At 41.7% G+C, this 25,020-nt stretch overlaps 1 protein-coding gene across 8 annotated transcripts in view; it reads left to right on the forward strand.

The window, feature by feature from the left end:
* Positions 1–25,020, forward strand: part of MTUS2 (microtubule associated scaffold protein 2) — a 501,163-nt gene that overhangs the window by 380,486 nt on the left and 95,657 nt on the right. For all 8 annotated transcript variants that reach the window (XM_073228704.1, XM_073228715.1, XM_073228711.1 and 5 more), the window contains one exon: positions 9,471–9,682. In XM_073228704.1, the coding sequence (XP_073084805.1) occupies positions 9,471–9,682 (212 nt within the window). The remainder of the gene's footprint in view (positions 1–9,470; positions 9,683–25,020) is intronic.

Consider the following 25,020-nt stretch of genomic DNA (forward strand, 5'->3'; position numbering starts at 1 on the left):
TTCCCTTTTCTGATTTCTTCTTTAATCCAATATAATTTAGAGCTGCAATATTTAATCTACAAATATTTGGGGCTTTCCACAGTTCTTTCTGATCTTAATTTAATTCTGTTGTGGTTAGAGAACATACTTTGGGTGAGTTGAATCTTTTGAAATTTATTGATAACTTGTTTTCTGATCCACAGCAAGTCTGTCTTGGCAAATGTTTCATACATACTTAAAAAGAATGTCTATTCTGCTGTTCCTAAGTGGAACATTGTACACATGTTATAGGACAAGTCATCAGAGAGCATTGTTCAAGTATTTTATGCCCTTATTTGCTGTTGGCATGTTTTATCAGTAATTGAGAGAAGGCTGTTGAAATCTCAGAATATAATCAGGGATGAGTATGTCCCTCCTTTGAGTTCTATCATTATTTGCTTCATGTATTTTGAAGCTCTGCTATTAGGCACATAAATGTTCAGGGTTGTTTATCATTTTGATGAATTGCCCTCTTTGTCATTATGAAATTACCCTTCTTATCCCTGGTAATGCTCTTTTCCCTGAAATCTACTTTATGCAATATTAATAGTGTCACTCCAGCTATTAGTTTCAGCTCTTTCCATACTTCTCCTTTCCATCTATTTGTATATTTAAATTGATTTCTTACAAGCAGCATATAATTGGCTCTTGCATCTTTACCCAATCTTAAGGCTCCATCTTTGATATATGTTTAATGTTATTGAATTGATTGGGATTAAATCTACCAGTTTACTATTACTTTCTATTCATCTCATGTGTTCTTTTTTTCCCTATTTTACTGCCTTCTTTTGCATTAATTGCATATTTTTATGATTCCTTCAGTCTCCTTTGTTGATATATTAGCTATCTATATCTTGTATTACTTCAGTGGTTGCTTTAGAGTTCATAGTCTACATGTTTAGCTTTTCATATTCTAATTTTAATTGATATTATATCACTTCATGTAAAGTTTTAGAATCTTACAACATTAGGCTTCCACCTCTCTCCTCCTGGCATTTGTGCTATTGTTATCAAACATTTCCTTTTACATAAATTATAAACTCACACTCCATTACTATTGTTCATTATTTTAAAGAGATTTAAATAAGGAAACAGTGTTTTAGATTTACTCATTTAGTTCTTATTTCTAATGCTCTTCATTTTTTACATATATCCAGATTTTCATCTGGTATCATTTTTCTTCAGCCTGAAGAATTTCCTTTAACGTTTCTTGTGGTAGAGGTTTCCTGGTCATAAAACCTTCAGTTTTGTTTCCCTTTATTTTTGATAGATACTTTTACTTTGTTCAAAATCCAAGTTGGCATTTTTTTCTTTAAGCATTTAAAGATGTTCCACTGTCTTCTGGTTTATATGATTCCCAATGAAAATCAGCTGTTATCTTTGTCTCTCTGTACATAATGTCTTTTTCTTCTCTGGCAACTTCAAAGTGCTCTCTTTGTCACTGTTTTTGAGCAATATGACAACACTATACTTCAGTGTAATTTTCTTCATTTTTTTGTGTGCTTGAGATTTGTCAAGATCCTTAGATCTGTGGGTATACAGTTTCCATAAAATTTGAAAAAATTTTGCCCATTATCTCTTCAAAGATTTTTCAGTTCTATCCCTTCCTTTTCAGAGACTCCAATTATACATATATTAGGCTTCTTGAAGTTGTCTTATAGCTCCTGTCCAAACTGATACTCTGTTATTTCTTTGGGCCTTTTTTCTCTGTTTCATTTTGGATAGTTTCTCTTGCTATCTGTTCTCTAACCTTTTCCTTCCCTTTTATTTTTTAAGAATAACATCCATTTATTACTTCTATAGATCACAGTTCTTTAGGTCAAACATCTAGGTGTGGCTTAATTGAGTTCTCTGCTCAGAGTACCACAGGGCTGAAATCATGGTGTGAGCTGGGCTGAGTTCTTGATTGGCAGTTCTGGAGGAAAAAAATCCACTTTCAAGCACATTCGTATTGTTGGTAGAACCAGGTTGTTGGAGTTGTAGGACTGAGGCTTCTGTGTCCTTGCTGGCTGCCAGGGATTACTTTCAGCGCTCCTTGCCATGTGGCCCATGCTATCTTGAAAGCAGTAATGGTGTGTTGATTCCTTCTCTGACTTCCAATCTCTGACTCCGTACTCTGCAACCAGCTGGAGAAAATTGTTTTTAACAGGCTCACCAAGGATAATCCTCTCGGTATGTAATATAATCTCATGATGACAATAGTATCTTATCATAGTCACAGATTCCACTCCCTCTCAGAGGAACCATGCAAGTGTGTTCATCTGCTCAGGCTGCTATAACAAGTACCTCCTGGATGGCTTAAACAACAGAAATTTACCTCTCAGAGCTCTGGAAACTGGAAGTCCATCAAAGGTTTGGCTGATTTGGTTCCTGGTGAGGGCTCTCTTCCTGGGGTTTGCAGATGGATTCCTTCTTACTTTGTCTTTACATGAGGAAAAGAGATGATCTCTCCCACATCTCCTTATAGGGGCACTAATGCTATTCACGAAGGCTCCACCCTCATGACTTAATTCGTTCCCAAGGCCCCACCTCAGAACACTATCACCCTGGGGATTAGGGCTTTAACATATGAATTTTGGGGGGAACACAAACATTCAGTGCACAGTGGCAGGATCTGTACACAAGGGGGCAGAAATATTGGAGTCCAGCTCCACACATGTGGATTTTGAGCTAGCCCTGATGAATAGAAACCTGGAAATGCTACATAACAATAGTGGAGAGCCTTGAGTGGGTGGGAGGCATAGTGTTTGTGTTCCCAGAATCCCCTCCTTGCCTCTTTCATTTCTGAGGGTGATTTTCCTGTCTTCACAGTGCTGAGAATCAAAGATCAACTGGCACACCAGTGCCTGTATGGAACCCTTGAATGTCATTGGCCTAGGAGTGGCTTTCTGAGTGGTGAATTCGAGGTGTACTTCCCTCCCTTAATGATGTGTAAATTCATCGAGGACAGGGACCATATTTTCTGCAATCAGTCTCATTCACCAAACAAAACAAGCCAGAACAACAAAACTTCCCTGACTCACATATTTATGACACATTTCTCTCCCTGTCTTTCGAGTCAGGCTTGGGAAAGAGCAGTCCGTCTCTGTCCCTTTGCTTACAAATGACTCCTTTCCTCACTGCCATCTAGCTGCCGTTCCCACCCTTCCCCTGATGCTGCTGCTGCCAGGACCACGAGTGACTGCATGTTCTTTATGTCTGGATGGACGAGTCCTATTCCTTGTCTTATCTCTGTGGTGTTTGGCATTATTGGTCATTCCTTCTTCCTGAAATTTTTCTCCCTGCACCTCTGTGATACCACTCTCTGCCGGTTCTCAGCTTGTATCTGCAAAGGCACGTACTTAGTTGCCTTCACTAGAAACTCTTTGGCGTGTTCTAAATGTTGCCTGGTTGCATAACCCAAAGTAGAGCTACTACACTCCACCTGGGTTCCTGACTCACTGGAAAGTCACTCCAAGCAGGAGGCTCAGGCGATTGTAGGAATCCCTTGCATCAAGTTCAAACCCCGGCTCAGTGGGTCATGGGATGTATGACCTTAGGCAAATAACATGACTTCTCTAAGTCTCCGTTTCCTCTTCTGTAAAGTGAGAATTATAGGTATGCTGCAAGGTTGTGGTGAAGATTAGTGATAATAGATCAAAAACACCAATGTATCAGAGCTATTTCTCTTCCACATATCTAAGTTTCTTGATAGCAAAAACCATGTTAAAAGGGAAACAAGACATTCTAATATAGCTGTTTTGACAATGGCACTTTCATAAAATGGCAGCAAAATGTTCCAAATAGACCTTACTGAGACTTTGCATTAGTTGAGCTGTAGTTCACATACCATAAATTTCACCCTTTTGAAGTATACAGTTCAGTGCTTTTTAGTATATTCACAAGGTTGTGCAGCCTCCCCGCTAATTCCAGGACATTTTCGCCCCTAAAGAAATCAGTACCCATTAGCAGTCACTCCCCAAGCCCCACTTGCCCCAGCCCCTAACAACCACTAGCCTGTTTCCTATTCTCTGGGTTTGCCTTTTGTGGACATTTCATACAAATAGAATTATGTAATATATGGCCTTTTGCACTGGTGTCTTTCACTTAGCATAATGTTTTTTAGGTCCATTCATGTCAAAGCATGAATCAATGCTTCATTCCTGTTTTGGGCTGAATATTATTCCATTGGATGGTCACATTTTATTTACCCATTCATCAGTGGATGGACAGTTGGGTTATTTCCAATGTTTGGTTCCTGTAAGTAATGCTACGATGAAAATGTGTGTCATTAATCTTTCTTTTCCTACATAGTGTCTCATCTACTCTTAATCCCATCCACCATATTTTTTTGTCTCAGACATTGGAGTTTTTAATCTCTCAGATTTTTATGTAGGTCTTTTAAAAATCTTCTTTGCTTCTACTCGAAATTTTCAATGGTTCCTCTAGCTTCTTGAACATATGGTATATAGTTATAATAACTGTTAATCACCTGTGCCATTTATTGGTGGGCTTCAATTGGTTGCATTTTCTCATTATGGGTTTTATATGAATATACTAAATTTTATGGGTTTCTCATTATGGGTTTTTATGATGGGTTTTACGCTTATTTGCATGCCTGAGAATTATTTTAGATGCCAGATATTGTGAATTTTTTCTTGTTGAGTACTGAAATTATTTTTTAATTCTATAAATATTCTTAAGCTATGTTCTTTGGATAAAACTATGTTACTTAGGGAGAGTTTGATAATTTTGGGCCTTGCTTGTCAGCTTTATCAGGCAAGTTCCAATCAGCAATAGACTAGGGCTAGTTTTATCAGACTATTGAGGCAAAACCCTTCTGAGTACCGATGCCCCATGAATTACGAGGTTTCCCACTCTGGCTTACAAAAAAAAAAAAAAATACGGGAACCCGAACAAATTTTGGCCTTCTGTCAGCTCTTGGAATTGTTCCCTCTAAGCCTTTATGCAGTTTTTTTCCTGCCCTTGGACAACCAACTTCCCTTACAAGCATGTACCAACCAGAACTTGGCTGGAAACTACAGGGGCCCCTCTGTGTGTCCCCGGACTCTCTGTGGAGCTCTGTCCTTTCTGCTACTGAGCCTGGTAACCCCTGAGTCCCCTGAGCCCCCAGCTCCATTTTCTCAACTCAAGGAATCTACCAAGACTCCACTGGGTTCTCGGACTCGCTGGAAAGTCACTCCAAGCAGTAGGCTCAGGCGATTGTAGGAATCCCCTCAATTATTTCCAGACTCTCAGGTATCACTGCATTTCATTGCCTAATGTTAATGTCTTAAAAACCATTGTCTTACATGTTTGGCCAATTTGGAGGGAGTGGTTTCAGATGAGAGGGTAAGTCTGACACTTCTTTCTCCATCTTGGCCAGAAGTAGCTGGTTTTTTATATAAGAATTTAGCAATTGCTAGAACATTGTTAAACCACAATTTTTTCATCTTTAGATGAAGAAGGTTAGATTTACCTTGATAAATAGCACCTGTACTTCTTGAAAAGAATAAGAAACTTCCTGAAGATGAAATCTTTTATGTCCACTTATATTTTGTCTAGCAAGTGGATTATAGTCATCAATTTTTCATAGGTGGCTTTGGAAACTCTGATGATAACTTCATGTGTTTTCTGTTCTTCTGTACATCAAAATGGACAAGAATCTGCTCCTTCCATGGAGTGGGAAATGAAAACCACTCCTTTCCAGGGTACAGCAGGTCCCTTATGTGGCTGGGGCTGCCCAACTTAGTAATTCCTGCCTTTACCCATGTCCAGGACCGGCTGGAAAAAAATGCTCTATCCCCAGTGTCATTTGCTCCTCACTTGTCCCCACCACTAGCCAACCCCAGGCAAACAAATGCAAGCACTAAGTGTAAATATAATGTGCTCCTGGGCAAAATTTTCTGAAATAAATTTAGATCAGTTTAGGAAAAATATTGCCCAAGACTGCAAAGAACTCAGTACTTGTGTTCCCAGTGGGAAAAGCCCAGATATCCTTTCTCTTAGGATGTTAACCAAACTCACGAAGGGCATTTCCTTAAGCAGCAAGGCTATCAAAGTTGTGTCCTATAATTCTTTCCTTCCTTGTTTACAAGTGTTAAGGTCACGGGCTTTCTCTGATGCTGTAAACAGTTTTCAATGATGCACTGCTTGTTACCATGTCAATTAATCATCCAGCTTTAAAATTTTTAAGCCAACCTCTCCAATCCATTAGAAATCTCTTGATAGTGACCAGATGGCTGCAGATGAATTTTTAATATTTGCTTCCTATTTTCAGAAGCTGTGTTCTCCCCAGTGCTTAGCCTTTGCACACAAACCGCCTGTACTCACCTTTGTGAGAACTTAAGGTTACTGGCTTTCCGCTCTGAGTTGCCAGTTGTTACTGGGATCATCATAGATTCTATCTCATCAGAGTCCTGTAGCCAGTAGGATGGCTAAAAAGAAATGGAGATACTGGGAGGATGTTCTAGAATTGAATGCATGCCCCAAGCCCGTGAGATCTGCCAGAGATGTAGCAGGAATCAGCAGGATGCTTCAGTGGTAAGAGTCCCAGGCAGCGAGTCAGAAAACCAGAAATCTAGGCCTGGTAGCTCTACCAGAGAAATACGGGTGTAAGAGGTCAGAAGTGAATCGCCATCACTGCATCTCATCCCACTGTGGACTGTGTGCTCTGACTCCACGTATCATTGCCTCCAGAAGTTTCCATTGCAGGACCCTACGAACCCCTTACTTCCTAAGCAGGTTAGTATTTTAGCTCTCTTACGTGCTGGGTTTTAAGAGAAGACAACAAAAGCTAACAAAATCCTCCTTGACTTTTAATGAAACAGCCAAAGCTGGCTGTATGTCAGTTACCTTCATTCAGCATGAACCCTCCATCCCCAAGATGGTAGCTGAGCCTGTGCGGCCGCCCTTAGGTACCATCCTGGGATGGTCTGACATGCGGGTAGATACGAAGGTGACAGAACAATACTGCAGGGAGTCAGCTATGGAAGTACAGAGCAAAAACTGACAGCACAAGAGAGAATACTGTTTTTAGTGAGAATCAAAAACATGCTGCTAGCAGTACAGTGATGATGAGTCGCAGGCAAAGTTATATTTGATGTATTTTAGAAAATGGCAGGACCTCTCCAACGAAAAGCAATGGAGAACACAGCCAGCCTTCCTCCAGCCCAGCACTGGGGCCTGAGCCTTAGTCTACCCTGTGACAGTGGCCCAGGGCCACAGGTGCAGCCAACCAGCAGTCCAAACAAGAAGTGGTTTCATAAGGTGGTTCAGAGCCACAAGGCAACTCAGCCTACACTTGGTGTGTTGGTACCAAGCTGATATTCCCAGGAGAGCTTCTGTCTAGGCCCAGAATGTCAGTTTAGTATCCCTGGGAATAGAAATGTGGACTGGGTGGACTGGCATTTTGACAGAACGCTGGAATTTTGAGTGTGTGGATAAAAGTAATAGAACAGTAACACCAACATCAAAGCAAGCACCAAGAATAGCATTTCACCAAATCCTTTTATTGTCCATTTACCATTGAATGTCATTGCTAACCTGATAATGATGACAGTGATAATAGTAATAATAATAACAGTATTAATAATAGGGGCAAAGCTGATAGTCCCAAACACACAACAACGTGAGCGCTCACTAATGTTCCCAAGCTCAGAGGTGACTCGACGTGCCATGGATTGCAATTAGCTCTAATTCCCTGAGCAGGAAATGTGTTTCATTATTTCCTTTAGTTTCTAAAGGAAGTGTCTTCTCTTGTAACAGGTGTCAAGCACCTGGTCCCTCCACACACTAATTAAAACCCTGGAGTTTTTCATAAAATTACTAGTGACAACAATAAAATGGTAAACAGTAATCATGAAAAAACTACCTTATGTCTGAGGCTGTTTCTTAGAGTTTAATGAAGGCGGTAAAATCTCTCACATTTCTTTTGTTTTCAATACTGAGAATGTTGGGATTAAGAAAGCACTAAGAGTGATTCACCCATAATATGCAAGCAAATTTTCTGTATTCTATTATCATAAGGACAGTTGTAAAAAAGCAACAAAAAAATTTCATGTTGTACTATTGTATTAAGCCGTAATACTTTAAGATGTATTGTGCGTGAGGTTGCATTGAGATTCTGTTGATTTCTTAAGAGGAGGACGATTTAACTAAAATCAGCATGGTTACCATTAAATTAACAATCAAAAGTATTTAGATCAATTAACCATCTTTTCCCCTTAAACGATAAGGCCACTTTTGTGTTCACTGCAGAGGCTGTCATTTTCTCGTTTATGTTCCTCCCTGATATTTTGGGGTGGTGGGAGGGGAGCCATGGTGGCCAGGAGACAAAAGGACTTCTGGAATATTGAAGTTTATTTGTGATCGTGCTGTCAGCATTCACGCCATGTCCTCTAGGATGTGATCTGCCTGAGCAAAGGAAAGAATGTGCCTTCGGAATGTAAGTCCACTGTCTGCAGAGGCATTCTGTGGGTGTCAGGCCTGTCGGAGCCTCCCACGGGAAGGACAGCAGTTCTGGGTAAGGGCCTCGCTTACCCACAGGCCCTTCAGCACGATGTGACGCTTATCTCCGTGCCCTTTCCCGGGGCCTTGTCTTTATGTCTCAAGCTTCAGCCCAATGGTCAGCTCTCCATAAAGCCTCTCCTACTCTGGCCCCAATCCAGGCGAAGTTTCTGGCTCCTTCCTCTGTGGCCATCCCATACCTAACGTCTTGTCTGCCTGGCAGGAGCCAGGTTGCAGAAGCTCTCGGCCATGGTCAGGAATGGGCAGTCTCTTCTTTCTGCAGAGGAGCATAACTGGAAAGAGGGGTCCACACAGGTCAAGAGCTGTCTTAGAATCGGAAGGATTATTCTGGTTGCTCTTCAGTGAACGATGAGAGGAAGCAGGGCTTCTTGTTGGAAAGTGAAAGGTTTTGGTGCCTGGACCCTGAGCTGGAGGTAGTCTGAGTGGTCACATGGGAATATTTGGAGGACATTGGTGCCGGGAATGTGAAGCCAGAAACAGAAACCCCTGGAGCAGAGGTCATTGGATGTGTGACTTGACCTGACATCAGAGCGTCCCTAGTGGAGGGAGGGGTGTGTAGGCACAACTCCGCGAAGCCCAATTAAGAGGTTGCTAAGTTATAACTGCCTTCGACCTGGATTGATGGATTGATTTCCCATTAGACATTTCAAAGAGTAATCTCCTTAAAGAAAAAAAAAGCAAGAACAAACGAACTGCTTAGAATTGTAGAAAGTTAGGAGGAATTTGGCAACTTTATTACTCTTTTTCCAAACACAAAACTGAGTAGGATATAAACAGAGCAAACATTTGAAGTCTCTGTCTGTTTTTTATGTTTAATACCTAAAATGACAAACCACGGGTAATCTCTCCTCAGCCACTTGCCCTTGATGAAATCCTTATATAATCAGGAGCTGTCGTCACTTCTGGGCTGAGTGTTCATTCTCAAGTAACTTTTCTCTTCCTAGGACACCCCAAGCAGAGGGTTGCGGCCCCCCGAAATGGGTTTCCCCCCAAGCCAGACCTGCAGGCCCGCGAAGCCGAGAGGCAGCTGGTTCAGCGGCTGAAGGAGAAGTGTGAGCAGCAGGCCCGGCAGCTGGGCCTGGTGCAGGCGGAGCTGAGCAGGGCCGTCCGCGGCTTCCAGGCCCTCGCGGTGTCCACTCAGCATTTCTCTGGACAGGTGAGGCCACGCAGGGTGAATGTCGAAGGGCTTTCTGTTTGGAGAATGGCAGTTGACTTAATTGTGTGTGTGTGTGCGTGTGTGTGCATGTGTGTGCGTGTATGTGTATGTGTTTTAGTCTGGGGCTGGGTTAGAGATGGAGTGTGACTCTCCGAAAATCACACAAAATCCCTGGCAGCATCGTTGTGTGTTTGGGGAGCCCAGTTTATACTTATGTGTGAAAGAAATTAGTCTGGGGAGAATGATTTAGTAATCTTGATTCCAAAGGGAAAGTTATGTAGAAAAGAAAGAAAAAGGTATGAAGAACATTTTGAAGGTGAGATCCTTGAGGGGAATGGAGCGTGTGATTGTTCCGCGCTTCTAGAGATGAGACATGGGGATTCTGAAATTCCTGTGCATTGCAAGTCAAAGGCAGGCCGGGCCGCGGAGCTGTTGTTCTTAGGCTGGTGCTGGGAAGTGGAATGTGCCAGGCCTGGGCATCTCCACAGGGCCACGCTCAGGATGTTCTTGGAGCAGCGTGGGGTGGGGATGGGGGTGTCCTCTCTGGTCACTCAGTTTTTCTGAAAATGCAGAGAAAGGGCTGGTTTATTTTCAGCAGTACGTATTCAGAGCTTCCTGGGTGGCCCTCCAGACCCTGAGCCTGTTATCAGAAAAATCAGAAGGGTGGTAAGTAGCACCACGTCACTGGTTTTATTTATCACCTGAACTTTGAAGCGTGGAGGACTCTTTGGCCTTTTACAATTTCCTGCACTCCTCCTCCCCAGTATAGAAGCCCGAGCTGCCCTTTTATTATGGTCATTTTCTTTTTTGCTTAAATCTTTTAGCAGACAGAGCCAATTACCAATGTGGTGTTGTAATGAAAAAGGTGATGAAAAGATTTCAGTGTTACCCAGAGATTCAGCCTCTTTCATAACTAAAATGTTAACACCAGCAATAAATGGCCAGTTTGAATTTTATATCTTCCTTTCTGGCCAGTACTGTTGGTGTCAACCTTGACCAAACTCAAGTGGTGGCTGCATACGGATCTCTGTAAGAATTAAAATCACAAACACATTTTTGAGGTGCCAAAGAGGTGTGACTTACCATTGGCAAACACTGAGCATTTTTCTTCTTAGAGAAAGAGTCACATGCTTTTTGTTCTTAGCTGGATGTATGTTTTCTACCGACTGTCAAGTGTAATAGGAGGCCAGGGTTGTTGGCTGAAATTCAGCGATAACATCGACATTGTCAGTATGCCCACTCTGCGATTACTTTTTCCATGTATCATAAACAGAGTCATACAAATCCTTGATAAAGGTGTCACGTGGATAGATATATTAGCAGACATTGACACAACAAATCGGTAATGTGCACTGGGCCCTCGCATTGGAACTTGGAACTTTTGGGCTTCCTGGATGGCCACACAGTAGAGAAAAGCATTTCTGAGCCGTAATTAACGGTCGGTTCCCATAGTCAGACATGTCTTACCCCAGGAAAATTCCTTGTTAGTTCATGAACCAAGACTTTTATTTCTCTGCAGCCCACACATGGCTCTTAAATCAGAAACCAAACAGATCTAGCAGGTGATTTGTCGGCATCTGCGCCAGACCTCCCTACTGCTAGCGAGCTGCACTTTCTATGACATTTCAGCAAGATGGATGGGGGACATGAATTTCATTTTCTTTTCAGTAAATCACAACCAGCAGCTCCAGACAGGCCTCCCAAGCGACCATGGCATGTCACCTCCCACACAGTGTTTTCTCTTCTCTGTCTTTTTGATCTCAATTCTCTCTCCAGATAAAGCCCAGAAGAAAAGATGGACATGCTTAAAAAATAAAAACCTATCATTGAACATAAGTGACTTTCACACAGGCTGTCCTATGTTCCCTGTGGTTTAAGGTGATTGATCTGGGAGTTTGGCAGTGATACCAAATCAGACCAGGAGGTATGGCCTAGGGTGGAACACCTAAGAATACAGAGGCAAAGCAACCTGGAAACCTCCAGGGACAGAGCCCTCTGTCACCAGGTCTACAGATCCTGAGAGGTTCAGGGTCACTGTTGGGGGAAGCTCTTCCATTATTATTATGTGTGAGAAATGGGTATAGTTGAGCATGCTGGCTATAAAGAACAGTTCAAAAGCAAGCCTGTGAAGGCAGTATCTTTTCGTTCCTCTGCTTAGAACAGCCTGCTGAAACTTTGCACATGTATCTCTTCTACACGGTAGCATGTTCATGTACGAAGCATGGGGTAGAAGAGAGAGGGCACAGTGCCAGCAAGGAGTCAACCCGTCTCTATCTAGCTATGAAATCCTGAGCACGAATTACTGCCTCTCTTTGAGATTCACCCTCATCCCCAAAAGGAATAATATTCTTGTCTTTGCTTAGCCTTCCACCAACTGAGTCTCCTCTGACTAGTCATCTTTAAGCCTCAGTTTCTTCTATTTCAAATAAGATTAACAACTCTTCAAAGGTTATTGGGAGAATATAGTGAATTCGTCGAGCAAAGGCACTTCCAACAAATATACAATAAAACATTCTTTTTGACTACAAGGAAATCTGACAAGTCCTACCCTAAAATATTTTATTTTCCAATGGGATGAATGACATATAGAGATACATAAAGTTAAAATACAGTATAAACCACTCTTATTTAATTGTCTATGTACATAAAAGGTTTGGCCTGGGGTGTACTTTTAGAATAGAAATAATTTTCTAGTCTAGCTGTTTAGTTGCTGCTATATAAATTTTCCAGAATGTACTGATGCCATTTAAGCATGTATTGGAAGGAAGTCTCAGGGTATGGGAAGTCACTAGAAAAAAGGAATTCGAAGCCTACATAAGAATCTTCCATTTCTGCCCCATGCTTTACAGCCCCTAGCAGAGCAGCTATTGAAGTTGTCAGCTGTGGCACAGCCTGGGGTTTCTAAGGTGCCAACACCAGCTTCACACTTGAGCTGGTTCCAGGCAGCTCTGTCCCTGGGGCAAGGCGTGGTCCTTACCACAGGCCAAACAGATCTGCTGAAATCCATGCTCCCAGACCCCCTGAATAATGAGCCTGACTCTTGGATTCCCACTTCTCAGGGGCAAGTTGAATGATTTTAATCTTTTCGCTGCCGGGTTCCTGGGAACACTACTCTTTAGCATCCCCTGGTGGCTAATCCGGGAAAACACCCGGACGATGCTCCTGTATTAAGTGGTGTGCTTTGCCCCGTGGCATCAAATTTTACACAAGACACACCTGAGGGTGTATTTGTTTCATTTTATTTCTTTAATAAGATTCTTTTATGTTTATTCAATATTTTTCATATATATTTGTGTCATTGTTATTCACTTATGAATGTGATAGATGATGGTTTTTAATTGCTTTTGTAATTACTAAATAGTTTAAACATAAAATAGTTTAAACAAAAAAAAATAGTTTAAAAATAGTTTAAGCATAAAAATGAATATCAAGCTTTTGGGTATTTTCTAAGCTTAATAAAAGCTAATAATGCATCAGCCTCCTTCTCCCCAAAGTGTGTCTGTGTGTGTGTATATATCTGTATATATGCACACATACATACACATATATTTGTTGGTTTTACTATTTGACCTTTTCTCACAAAAAAATATTTTTTAGAAACAGAAGAGTAGAAAGAATAACACCCAAATACCCATCATCTGTATTTATTACTTAGTGACATTTTTCTATATTCACTCTGCCTATGTTTTTGTTGTTAGTTGGGGGTACATATTTTTCAAATATAGTGTATATATTTCAACTTCAGCTTCTGAACTTCAGTTCACTTATGTCAGTCGAAGGGTTTTGTCAGCCCTGCCTCTACCACATGAAAGGTTCTATGGAGGCTCCAAACAGTAAAAACTGACCATCTTGATAGCAGCACCGCTCCTGTTTATTGACCATCTCCTGGCACTTTACATAAATTATTTTAACCTTCATAGCAGCCTACCTGGTGTAGATACTATTCTCACGTGACAATGAGGAAACTGTGGCTCAGGGAGATAGCGTAGCCCCCCAAAGATGGCATAACTGGAAAGGGACAGAGCCATGATACAAATGTAGGTCCGTCCACACCCAACACCCGTGTTTTTCCACAATAGTATGATGCCACCTTTCCCTCTTATTCCCCAGCTTTCAAGGTGCTTTGGTTGTAATTAAGAGGAAAAAAACATAATTGGAAAAGATGAATAATCTAAAGAATAATCTAAAACAATGAAACAATAACCTGAAAGCTAACACTTGTGCTGGATGCTAACAAAAAATGATGAAAGGTGATCTTTAGCCTGTCTCCATAGGAAATAGTATGGCTCAAAGGAAAGCTCAATTCCTGTGCATCAATCAGAGGGGCTGGTCTGAGAAGGAGACTTGGAAGAGTCAGGTTGGTGGGATCGGCAGGAGTTTGAACAAGTAAAGAGAAAGGAAGAGCATGTGCGGGAAGGGGACTCCCAAAGCCTGTTGTCTGCAAAGTGGTGTCCCCCTCCCTGTCTTTAACCTCTTGGTAGGTTATTTAGTGACTTACAAATAGAAATCTGGGGACTCAGGAACTGTTTCTAAAAGTGCCGTGACTCCCCGATACCAGATCGCAAGCTACTCACAGTGAGCGTGGCTCAGATGTATCTTCCCGCTTCTGAGCTCTTGGCTCAGCTCTTTGGACAGAGCAGGTGCATGTTAAAGGGAGAGAGAGGAGGCAGAGGTCAAATGCTCTGGTGAAATAAATGCTTGCTTGCGTTAGCCACTTAATACATTCAGATTTTAAACTCCGGGGTTCATCGGGATGCGCATCTGCCCTAGAGCTCCAGAAGCAGTAGAGAAGCCATGATGTTCAATAGCCAAAGAACTTTATATTTCAGAGACGTTCCCACTGAGGGGCCGTCTCAGAGCAGTAATTACACCTGATCAAAAGTAAAAACAGTAAGGTCCTTATTGCTTCCTAAATCCTAAAAAGGACCATTTAGATACAGGGTTTGTGCCTCTACCCCTTATAAACATGCTCTGTGATTATCTTCTCTTCCCTTAATTTTACCTTGACTAACCAAGGGCTTAGAGAAAATGTGAGCACTTAGGTTGACCTTTCTGACAGTTCTTCAGCAAGTAAACTGGTGGGAAACTTAGTGAAGTAGTAAATTGACTTCTGGAATGATTGTTGTTCTGAAAGAAGGTTACAAGTCACAAAAGTAAATGTAGCCATAGCCTCTCCCGTAGAACCGGGAATGTTTGTTTAGACTTTTAGGACTTTAGCTTAAGGAAATTCTTAGCATAACCCTCAAGTATCAAAATATTCCCAATGTCAAGGGATAGAAATCCCTGAGTTATTCCAAGCAGCTCTTTGAAGTAATAAGAAAAATGGGAAACATCATGGCAGGTAAAAAATAAAGCTCGACATTGCAATATCTACTCAATTTTTATTGAAGTTTCCTAATACCAGGACTGGATAAGAACCAGGTTCACTGGTGATAATGTAAGTTTCATAATAAGGGAATAAGATAAAAATAGATACTAGACTAACGTAGAAACTAATTGCACCCATTCGTTCATCTCCCTCACTCTTTGTCATAAATGGCTTCACCTTTAAAATAAAGTGATCCCCCTTTTGAAAACAGATGGGAGTTTTGAGTACAGAAAGATGGGTTTCATCTGCTCTTTTGGGAAGGAGTCTTGCAGGCTTTCTTTCCCCAGACCCGGGTTGGCAGTTGGTTAAAAGTGGTCTGTAGTAAAAGTGCAAATGCCTTTAAAATATTCTAAAATGGCAGAACTTAGTAGCTTTCCTACAGGCCAGGGAGGCAGCGACGTGTAGCGGGAATGCTGCGTCACGAGGCCACACCACTCAGCCTATCTAGACCCACAGCCTCTCCCAGATACCAAAGTCTCTACTTAAATGTCACTGGAAATTTATTTTTCATTCAATTAGATGTTGTAAACTCCTCCTCCAAGTAAAAACAGGTTGAAGGGATGGTAACTCAAAAAACGATTGCTGCTGGAGGAGACAGGCTGCCTCAGCAACAAAACCTCTTTCTTGTGTGTGAGAGGTGACTTTGCTAACTCTCCTACACCTCGGTTTTTCTGTAAAATTGGGCAACTAAAGGTGCCAGTTCAGGGTCTAGAGCGAAGGGACTCTGATGCTCTGGGGCCTCTGTGTCATTCTGGCCCCTCCTTCTGCAGGGCCGTGCCATGATCTGATACCAGCACACGCTGGCTCTCTGTCTGGTGATGGGGTTGCCTGCTCAATGGTGCAGCCCACTTGAAGGGCATCTGCTACGTGATGATCACAGTTAAGAAAAAATATAAGTTAGATTTTTTTCTTTTTGGGAAAAGCATGTTTTAAGTAACAGACTTCTGTGGAACACTTCGGACATGAGTGAATTTCTAAGGGTATCATTATCTCCTGCGGCTTGTCAGGGACACAGCCAGTGTGCAGAGAGGGAACGCGCTGTGGAGTAGCTGCCTCTGAGGCTCAGCCCTCTACTTGCCCCTCGTGGCATCGTTTTTCTGAAGGGTACAGGCGACCTGGGGGACTGCACTGTGTCTTTCCATCTGGGCTACGAGGGGAGCATGGGTCCATCGGTGTACGGCACCTCACTGCCGCACTGAGTCCTGCTGGGGGCCTCCTCAATCACATACACCCTGAGTTAGCTCTTATTCCAAAGGCACATCATAGTCTCCCCATAGCATTCTTTTTAATTCAATACTCGTTTGTTACATGGAAGATTTAAAAATGATGTCTCAAACCCTGGCGTCCAATTGCAGAGGAGAGACACCTGTTCTGATCACTGGTGTGCAGAGGGGTGCTTGAGGAACATCATGTGGTACCCAGGGAACCTCCAAGAAGGAGTGGCTCCTCCAGCAGGGCCCCTGGGAGGCCATCAGAGGGGACAGATGCTTATGACCTCCCCTCAGAAACAAATAAGGTTTCAGTGAGCAAAGTAGGGATGCAGCACTGCTGGCAGCGCCGCCCTCGGAAGGGGCAGGGCAACTCTGGGGAGGCTGAAGAGTCTCATTTGCCTAAAGCTTGGCATGTAGGGCTGACAATAATCAGGAACAAGGCGGAAGGACCTGGGGACTTGAATAGCGACGTAAAGAGAGGGAACTCTATTCGAGGCAGTCAGGAACCATTGGGAGTTTTGGATAGAATATTACAGTGTTTGAAGCTGCATTTTAGGAAAATTGATATGGTAGCAGGTATGGGATGGGTGGTAGAAATAGAACTCCAGGCAGAGAAAACAATTAGGGGGCTTCATAGTATTAATAATCCAGGCAAGAGGTGAGCAATCCCAGAAGGAGGATCGGGGTTTTGGTAGAATGGAGAGGTCAGATTTAGGACCCAAGGACCCAGGTTGTGAGCCAGACAGGGAGGGACCTCCTTGGGACTTGAACAGGTGCAAGATGCTCCTGGTGAGAAGTGACAAACCCTCCCAGCCCAGCCTCAACAAACCCCAAGCAGAAAATCATAAAACAGTGGAATGTTAAGTCTTAAGAACTTAAGACTGTGTGTGTTTCTAACTCAGAAATATTTCAAGGGCTCATGGTTCACTTTTTAAATATCTTCTCTGAAACTGCACACTTTGTGCATCTCCAGATCCAGGTCCAGTGGACTGTAGGCATGGCATTTTTCTCCCCAAATATACTTTTAACTCAAATATTACCTCTCCCTTTGAAATTCAGGAGAAATTGTCTAGCGTATCATCCCACATTCCGGGAGTACACTATGTCTTTCCCATTGAAACAGGAATTTCAGGTGGGAGGAGCTTCTATTCTTTTATAGTTACCCGTGGCTCTGAATTTCTGCTTCTCTTAAATGAGCACAGTTTGTGGGTGCCCACCATTCTGCTTGTGCTGAGGGCCATGCCGCCAGCAGCGCTGCATCCCCACTCTGCCCACTGAAACCTTATTTGTTCCTCAGGGGAGGTCACAAGCATCTGTCCTCTCTGATGGCCCTCCGGGGGCCTTGCTGGAGGAGCCCCTCCTTCTCAGAGGTTCCCTGGGCACCACATGACATTGTGCAGCATCTGGTATGGCCCACCTTTGTTGACTTCCAAGATTCTCCCTGCTTTAGCATGTGGGGATCTCCGTTAGTTAACCATGGGTGTAGATATCAGGAGACAAAAAGGAAGCTCTAGAAAAGAAAACTTGGGGAGTCATGTACACAGAAGTGACATGAAAAAGGATGAGATTGGTGAGAGTGTATAGAGAGGAATGGAGAAGACACAGGACAGTGCCCCTGGCGGGCCAGAGGTGGAGAGAAAGAGAAAGCAGATGGTGAGAAAAGTTGTTGAAACAGGAGAATCCCCCTCACAGAAGCCCAGTGAGGCAGGCGTTTCTGAAAGACGAGAGTGATTATAATACCAGGTACCAGACAGTGGATGCAAGTGATACTGAATGAGGAAATACCCTAGAGTTTGGCATTTTCAGAGGACTATCTGTAAATACGGAAAGGACAACCAGATTTTCCTGGTTCCTTGGCAATCAAATGGTTCAGCCAAGTTTGGCTTCCCTTCAGCCCACTGGGTGGCTGGCACTTTACCCTGTGAGAAGTGGCAATGGTGACATCTACAGGGCATTGTCTGGAAATGGAAATCTGTGCCCAGAGAGAAGAGGGATGCCAAATATTACCTTAAATTTCAGGGAATTTTCCACAAGCAGGCGCCACCGTCCTCCCCCTTGTTCACGAAAGTGTGAACTATGAACTACAGACCTGCCTATTTTACAAACTTAATTGAAACTAGGTTTGAAATTAAAAACACAATGACTTTCATTTTTCATTTGTTCCTGACAATCAAATTACTGAGGCAGCAAGAATAAGATTTATGTTGTATACTGCAAGCAGTTTGCCTGTGAGATAATTCATAAAAGCAATTATATATTGCACAAACCTAAGAGTCAAACGATCTATAACTGAAATTTAGTCCCTGGAGAGAGTCAAAGCTCATCACTTCTGCTCTACCAGGAATAGAAGGAGAAACATTTAAAATTCAAAAGTATTGACACTCTGTTACATGACAGTATTCTCTTGAAAGCAAAGCCGTGTCCCAAATGCTATACAGGCAGAACAAACAAGAGGTGATCTCATTTCTCAAATTTTCCTTCAGTAGCATTTCCTCAATTTTTGTTTCCATTTGAAAGAAATGAAGAGCCAGAATCCTGTATTTATTTTACAAGCATAAAGGAGGCAGGAAAAGAGGGACAGAAAGGAAGAAAGGACAAATGCAATGAATAGAAAAGTTATCGACGTGGTAGATATGAATCCAACTACAACAGTAGTCACAGTAAATATGAGTGGTTTAACACACCAATTTAAAGACAGATAATCAGAAATGATTTTTTTAAAACCCAACTATAATAGAAAGACTCAAGTTAAATATAAGAGGAAATCCAATTTAAGTATAAAGACTCAAATTAAAAGTAGTGGGATGGTTAAAGATACCACTAATCAAAAGAAAGAATAGCTATGCTACCTTCAGACAAAGCAGCCTTCACAACAAGGACGATTATCAAAGATGAAGAGGACCCGACATAGTAATCAAGGAGTCAGTTCTCCAAAAGACAGACAGCATGAAGGCAGCTGATATTTTAGACTGACCGTTTTTGTTTCAGTGGCTTTCACATTCAGGTTGCAGTCCTGAGAACACGGTTGCTTTCATCTCAAAAATCTAAAAAGCCTCCAGGATTTAGGGGAAAAGTAACTGAAACAACTATGTATCCTGAGCACTGCTCTGCCCTTTATGTTTTTTAATGTACATTATCTCATTTAGTCCTCACATTGACCTTTTCTTGATATAGGTGTTTTGATGCCCATTTTATAGATAACTCAGGTTGCTTTGATCACATAATATTTTGTTTTCATTCATCAAGTATTTAACAAACAGCTGCTCAGTCTCAGAATCATAAAATGAAAATTATGCAGGATCTTCTTTCAAGAAAATCCTAAGCAAATATCCCACCTAAGGTTGCAAAGGACCTGATTTGATCCTCTTAGCATTGCTGGAAAAAAGTGGGCAGAAAAGCTCTTAGAATTCCCATTTTCCTGATGACAAGACAGGAAGAGAAGTTGCTCCTGGCCTGAGGTCTGATGATGGGTAAGCAGTGGAATCAACCTGATGCACATCTCCTGCCTCCAACTCCAGGGGTCCTTCCACTATTCTCACCATTGTATTTTATTGGCAAAGACATGAATTTGATTTACCATGGTCAGAATGATGCAGAGGGGGGTTTTCCCTATGAGCTTTGTAACAGGATGAAGCCATGAGGGGCATTTATTGTAGCCTGTGCTTCTGACCAGGGCTGCATGGAAAATGACAGTTCTCCAAAACACCACTGGGGTATTAACACATGACCTTTGCTCATGCAGCGGTGAGAAAATTCCTGCTTTGACTTTCCTTATCCTTGTATCAGGCTGGCAGTGCCAACAGAACAAAATCTCAGTGCAGAATAGTATCCTGACCTCATGCCAAGATGTCATACTTCTGACAATCAGTGGAGAACAATGTTCAGTGGCTGTCCCACTCGACAATTTGGTTCTATGAAAGATGGAACACTAGTACATTGTTTGTTTCTTCATTGCCCTCAATTACCAAATTCTAACTAACAACTGTAGCTAAGCTGAGATCAACTGCAGAGTTGGCCAGAAGCTCAGTAGTTTGCCTCATTTCTGGGGACAAACACCCGTCCATGGAAGACCATCTACCATGCCCGTGAAACAGATTCAGGTTGCTATTAAGTGAGAGCCACAAGATGCTGCATTTACCCCAAAAAGTAAAGGCCTCAGCAATTTTTCAGACCTGAGCTATTCTGAGATTTTTTTCTTCTTTATAGCACCAGATGTTTTTCTTCTTCAGATCTTTATGTATAATGTTGACAGTCCTCAGAATGACCATTTCTTATGTGAAGACCCGGCAGGCAAACTATGCAGGTAACCCAAAAGATCCCAGTTGCATCCTGTTTTGGGTGAGATGGGGGAGGCCCACTCAACCCTGCCTCTCCCACTGAAGGCAGCTATACAACCTGGGCACAGTAGATGCAGTAGCTGTTTGAGATCTCAGAAAAGTAATATGTAGCAGACAGATTGGAAAGAAGACCAGGATTTGAAGTATCACAGAACTGGTTGTGAACTTATGAGTTTTTCTCTCTAGTATCCCTGGCCCACATGCAGTGGACACCTGGACACGGACAGAGGAGCTCCATGGGAAGCTCTCTATGTCTGGCTATAGAAGTGAAAGGTAGCAATCCTAGCACTCAGAGAGAACTAAGTAAATCTTGTTTCTTTTCTCCATTTTCTCTTACTTCCAACTTACAAGTGGCACTGTGCTCATGGCACAACTGTGGTGGTGGCAGGAGCCTGCCAGAGCCAACTCTGAGGGATGGGAACTTTCCTCTCTGCTTGGAGAAGCCCTTGGGGTGTCCCAAGGAGGTGGTGCAAACTCCCTTTGCTTGCATCATCTTTCAGTTCTTCTGACATTCAGCCATAGATAACATCTGTGAGAAGTGTGCAGCAGAGTGGAGCAACTAAAGTTCCAGCTTTCTGGCTGGAGAATTAAAAAGGGGAGCCTCCAGGGGACTGGAAAGGTCTGCAGAAATCAGGAAGACGGAGAAACTCAGGAAAGTGACATCTTAACACTGTTTTTGAGCCCCTGGTCTTGCCTCTGAGCTACACATGTGTGAATCTGGGCCTAACAGCACAAACAGACTCAGAACTGATCACAGGATAGGCCACCACCCAAGTGGCACATGTGGAGCAGATCTCAACAGCATCGCATAAGTTTTGAAAACTAATCTGACAATAAAAGCACAACCGCAGAAAACTGGATAGAACTAGTCGCCTTAACTCTACTTAATTAGTTGCCTGCCATCGTGTCTCCATAGGTTTTAAGCAAGACCTAGAGTTATGTAATGTAATATTCAAAATGCCCAGGACACAATCTAAAATTACTCAACATACCAAGAAGCAGGAAAATCTCAGCTTGTACGGGAAAAGCTAGCCAACAGACAGTAAAGCAGTATGACACAGATGCTGGATTTGACAAAGACGTTAGATGCAGATGTTTTTTAAATGTCCCAAGAAGTAAGGCCAAACACTCTTAAAATGAGTGGAAAGATAGAAAGTCTTCTCAAAGGATAGAAGATATAATGAATCAAATGGAAATTTACAACTGAAAATACAATGACCAAAATAAGAAACTCACTGGATAAAGATGGCAGAGGAAAAAGTCAGTGAAATTGAAGATAAATCAATAGAAATTGTCCAATCTGAATAGCAGAAAGAAAGGGACCTGAGAGATGACGTAAAAAGGTATTTCTGTCATAGGAGTTCCAGGAAAAAGGGAGAAAGTGTATACAGAAAAAATAGTTGAAGAAATAATAGCCCCGAAATCCACAAAGTTGGTGAAAGTCATAAACCTACAGATTCAAGCAGCTCAGTGAACCTCACATAAGCCCAAAGAAATCCATGTCTAGACATGCCATCAGAAAACTCTGAAAACTAAAAAAAAAAAGACAAAAATATTGAAAGAAGTCATAAAAATTACACATTAATTATAAGGGAACAATTCAGATGACTGCAGATTTCTCTTCATTAACCATGGAGGCCTGAAAACAGTGGAACATTTTCAAAGCGCTAGAAGAAAGAACCGTCACCTAAAATTCTCTATCTGGTGAAAACACCCTTTAGAAATAAAGGAAATAAAGACCTCCTCAGATGAAGGAAGACTAATAGATTCTTTATCTGCAGGCCTAGTCTAAAAGAAGTGTTAAAGGAAGTTCTTCAGACAGATGGGAAATGATACCAGAAGGAAACTTGGAACAAAAGGAATAAAGAGCAACAGAAATACTAAATAGCTGGGTATATAATGAACTATTATTTTCCAATTGAGTTCCTTAAAATACAGTAACAACTGGAAGCCAAAATTATAACATTGTTAATAAGGGTTTCAGTGTATATAGATGTGATCCATAAAATTATTACTCAGAGGAGAGAGCATGAAGGAATCCATATGGCAATATCTTCATTCCACTTGTTAGTAAAACACTGATTTTAATCAGACTGTGAAAAGTTAAATTTGTATACTGCAGTTTCCAAACTAACAACTAAAATATTATGTAAACAGGTGTAAATATATAATAAACAAATTCAAATGGAATACTAAATATCCTAAAACAAGGCAGGAAGGCAGAAACAGAAGAACAAAAATGGAGGGAACAAGCAAATAATAAAATGGTAGCTCTATTATTAGATAGATAGATAGATAGATAGATAGATAAAAAACATATCAATAATTACATTAAATATAATGATTTCAGCAAACAATCACCCATGGGCCAAATTATTTTCATAAATAAAGTTTTATTGTAACATAGCCATACTCATTCCTTTAGGTACCATCTATGGCTGCTTTGTTACAGCAACAGCATATTTGAATAGTGCAACAGACTATGTAGGCCACAAAGTCCAAAATATTTTTTATCTGGCCTTTTTTACAGAAAATGTTTGCCTATCTTTAGTCAAAACATACCAAATAAAAGATCAAGATTATCAGAGCATGCGTGGAAACATGGATTAAGAAAACAAGACCCAATTATATGCTGTCAATAGGAAATTGCTATATATATTTTTTTATTATATATATATATTTATACATTTCTATTTATGTCTTTATACATATATTTTACATATATGTGTATGTATTTATACATATGTTAATATGTAAAAGTTTAAAGTAAAGGATATAACATGGAACTACCTAGCAGAATTAACCCAGAGTAGCTATACTGATATCCAAGTAACCTTCAGAGCAGAGAAAATTACCAGGGATAAAAGGGATATAACAATGAAAAAGGATCAACTCACCAAGAAGACCTAATAACCCTAAATGTGTTTGCATCTAACAATAGACCTTTAAAGTACATCAAGCAAAAACTGAGAGAACTGAAAGGAAAAAAAGAACAATTCAGAATTATGCTTGGAGATTTCAACATCCCTCTCTCAGTAATAAGCAGAAGCAGTAAATTATAAACAGACAGAAAATTAACTAGGACATAGAATAACTGAATAACACCATCAGCCAACAGGATCTTTTGATGTTCATAAAACAGTCCACCCCAAAATAGTGGAATACACATTCCTTTTAAGTGCATATGGAGCATTCACCAAGGTAGGCCATATTCTGGGTCATAACCAACAAGTTTAAGATGATTGGAAGCATACAGAGTATGTTGTCTGACCTTGATGAAATTAGACAAAATGGTAAGAGGAAGATAACAGGACCATCAACCTAGAATTTTATACCCAGTGAAAATACCTGTTCGTGTTTTTTGACCTGATGATATTTTCCAACCTCCAGATGGGTCCCTGGGCTACAACTCTGTACATGAGACACTCTTTTCACAGATGGAAAACTGGAGCTCAGGGAAGCTAAGTAGCTGTGGCTGCACAGCAGAGCCAGGGTGTGCAGGTATCTGACTCCCAACCTGTGCTCTTCCCCCTCGGTTCTGCACTGCCTTCTCAACAGCAAGAAGAAACACAAGGCTCGCCAATCTAAGGCTAAGCAGTTGAAGGAATCCCAGTCCCTATCTACGAGCAAAAGGAAGACTTGTGTGGAAGTTGACCTTGGCAGACTCACATTTCGAGAACAAATGGCCAGAAGAACCAAAGGGGGTGCCATGTCAAGTCCAAATGGGAGCAGATGGTGGTGGCTTGAACCAGTGTGGCGGACGTTGGGATCAGAGTTCACATAGTACCCCTGACACAAGACAGAGAGGTAGAGGACCTTAGAGGGGCACAGTAATGCTGGTATGAGAGTGGCCAGCACCGGCCCTAATGCTGGGCTGCTGTGACTCTCATTTGACATGAGAATAGTCTCAGGTCACAAACTCCAGTGAGTTTGTACTGTTATTTGAAGTGATATGTTAACACTTTCTTACCTTTAAAAACAGAGTTTAAAGTGGGGAGTGCTCAAGAGGAAGGGGGATTCCCCCACCCACCCTCCTTTCTCTGTGGGTTATATCTAGCATAGCCTGTGTTGGGGTCTTGTTAACTTCTATTTGTAGTTTAAGTTCTGCTAGTAGAAAGAATGCATCTGAGGTGGGCTCAGGGAAGGTGCTCTGCCTGTATCAGCAAAGAATAAACAGAGGTCAGCTTAGAATGCTACAGAGTCAATCCCATACTGGATATAGCTGTGACTGTTTTTGCAGCTCCCTTCTAGGAAAATTTACATTGATTTTAGGAGGATATTGCATAGCCAAGGGAAAAAGAGATAGGAAAACCCAAATTAGAATCTGTGGCTGGCTAGAATCCTTTCTTGCTGCTGGTAATATATAGCTAGGGTCCTAAAGGGGAGGATTTCTAGGCTTCTGCCCAAATATGGGTAGAGCTG

The sequence above is a fragment of the Manis javanica genome, chromosome 1, assembly GCF_040802235.1.
Source record: "Manis javanica isolate MJ-LG chromosome 1, MJ_LKY, whole genome shotgun sequence".
Lineage (NCBI taxonomy): Eukaryota > Metazoa > Chordata > Mammalia > Pholidota > Manidae > Manis > Manis javanica.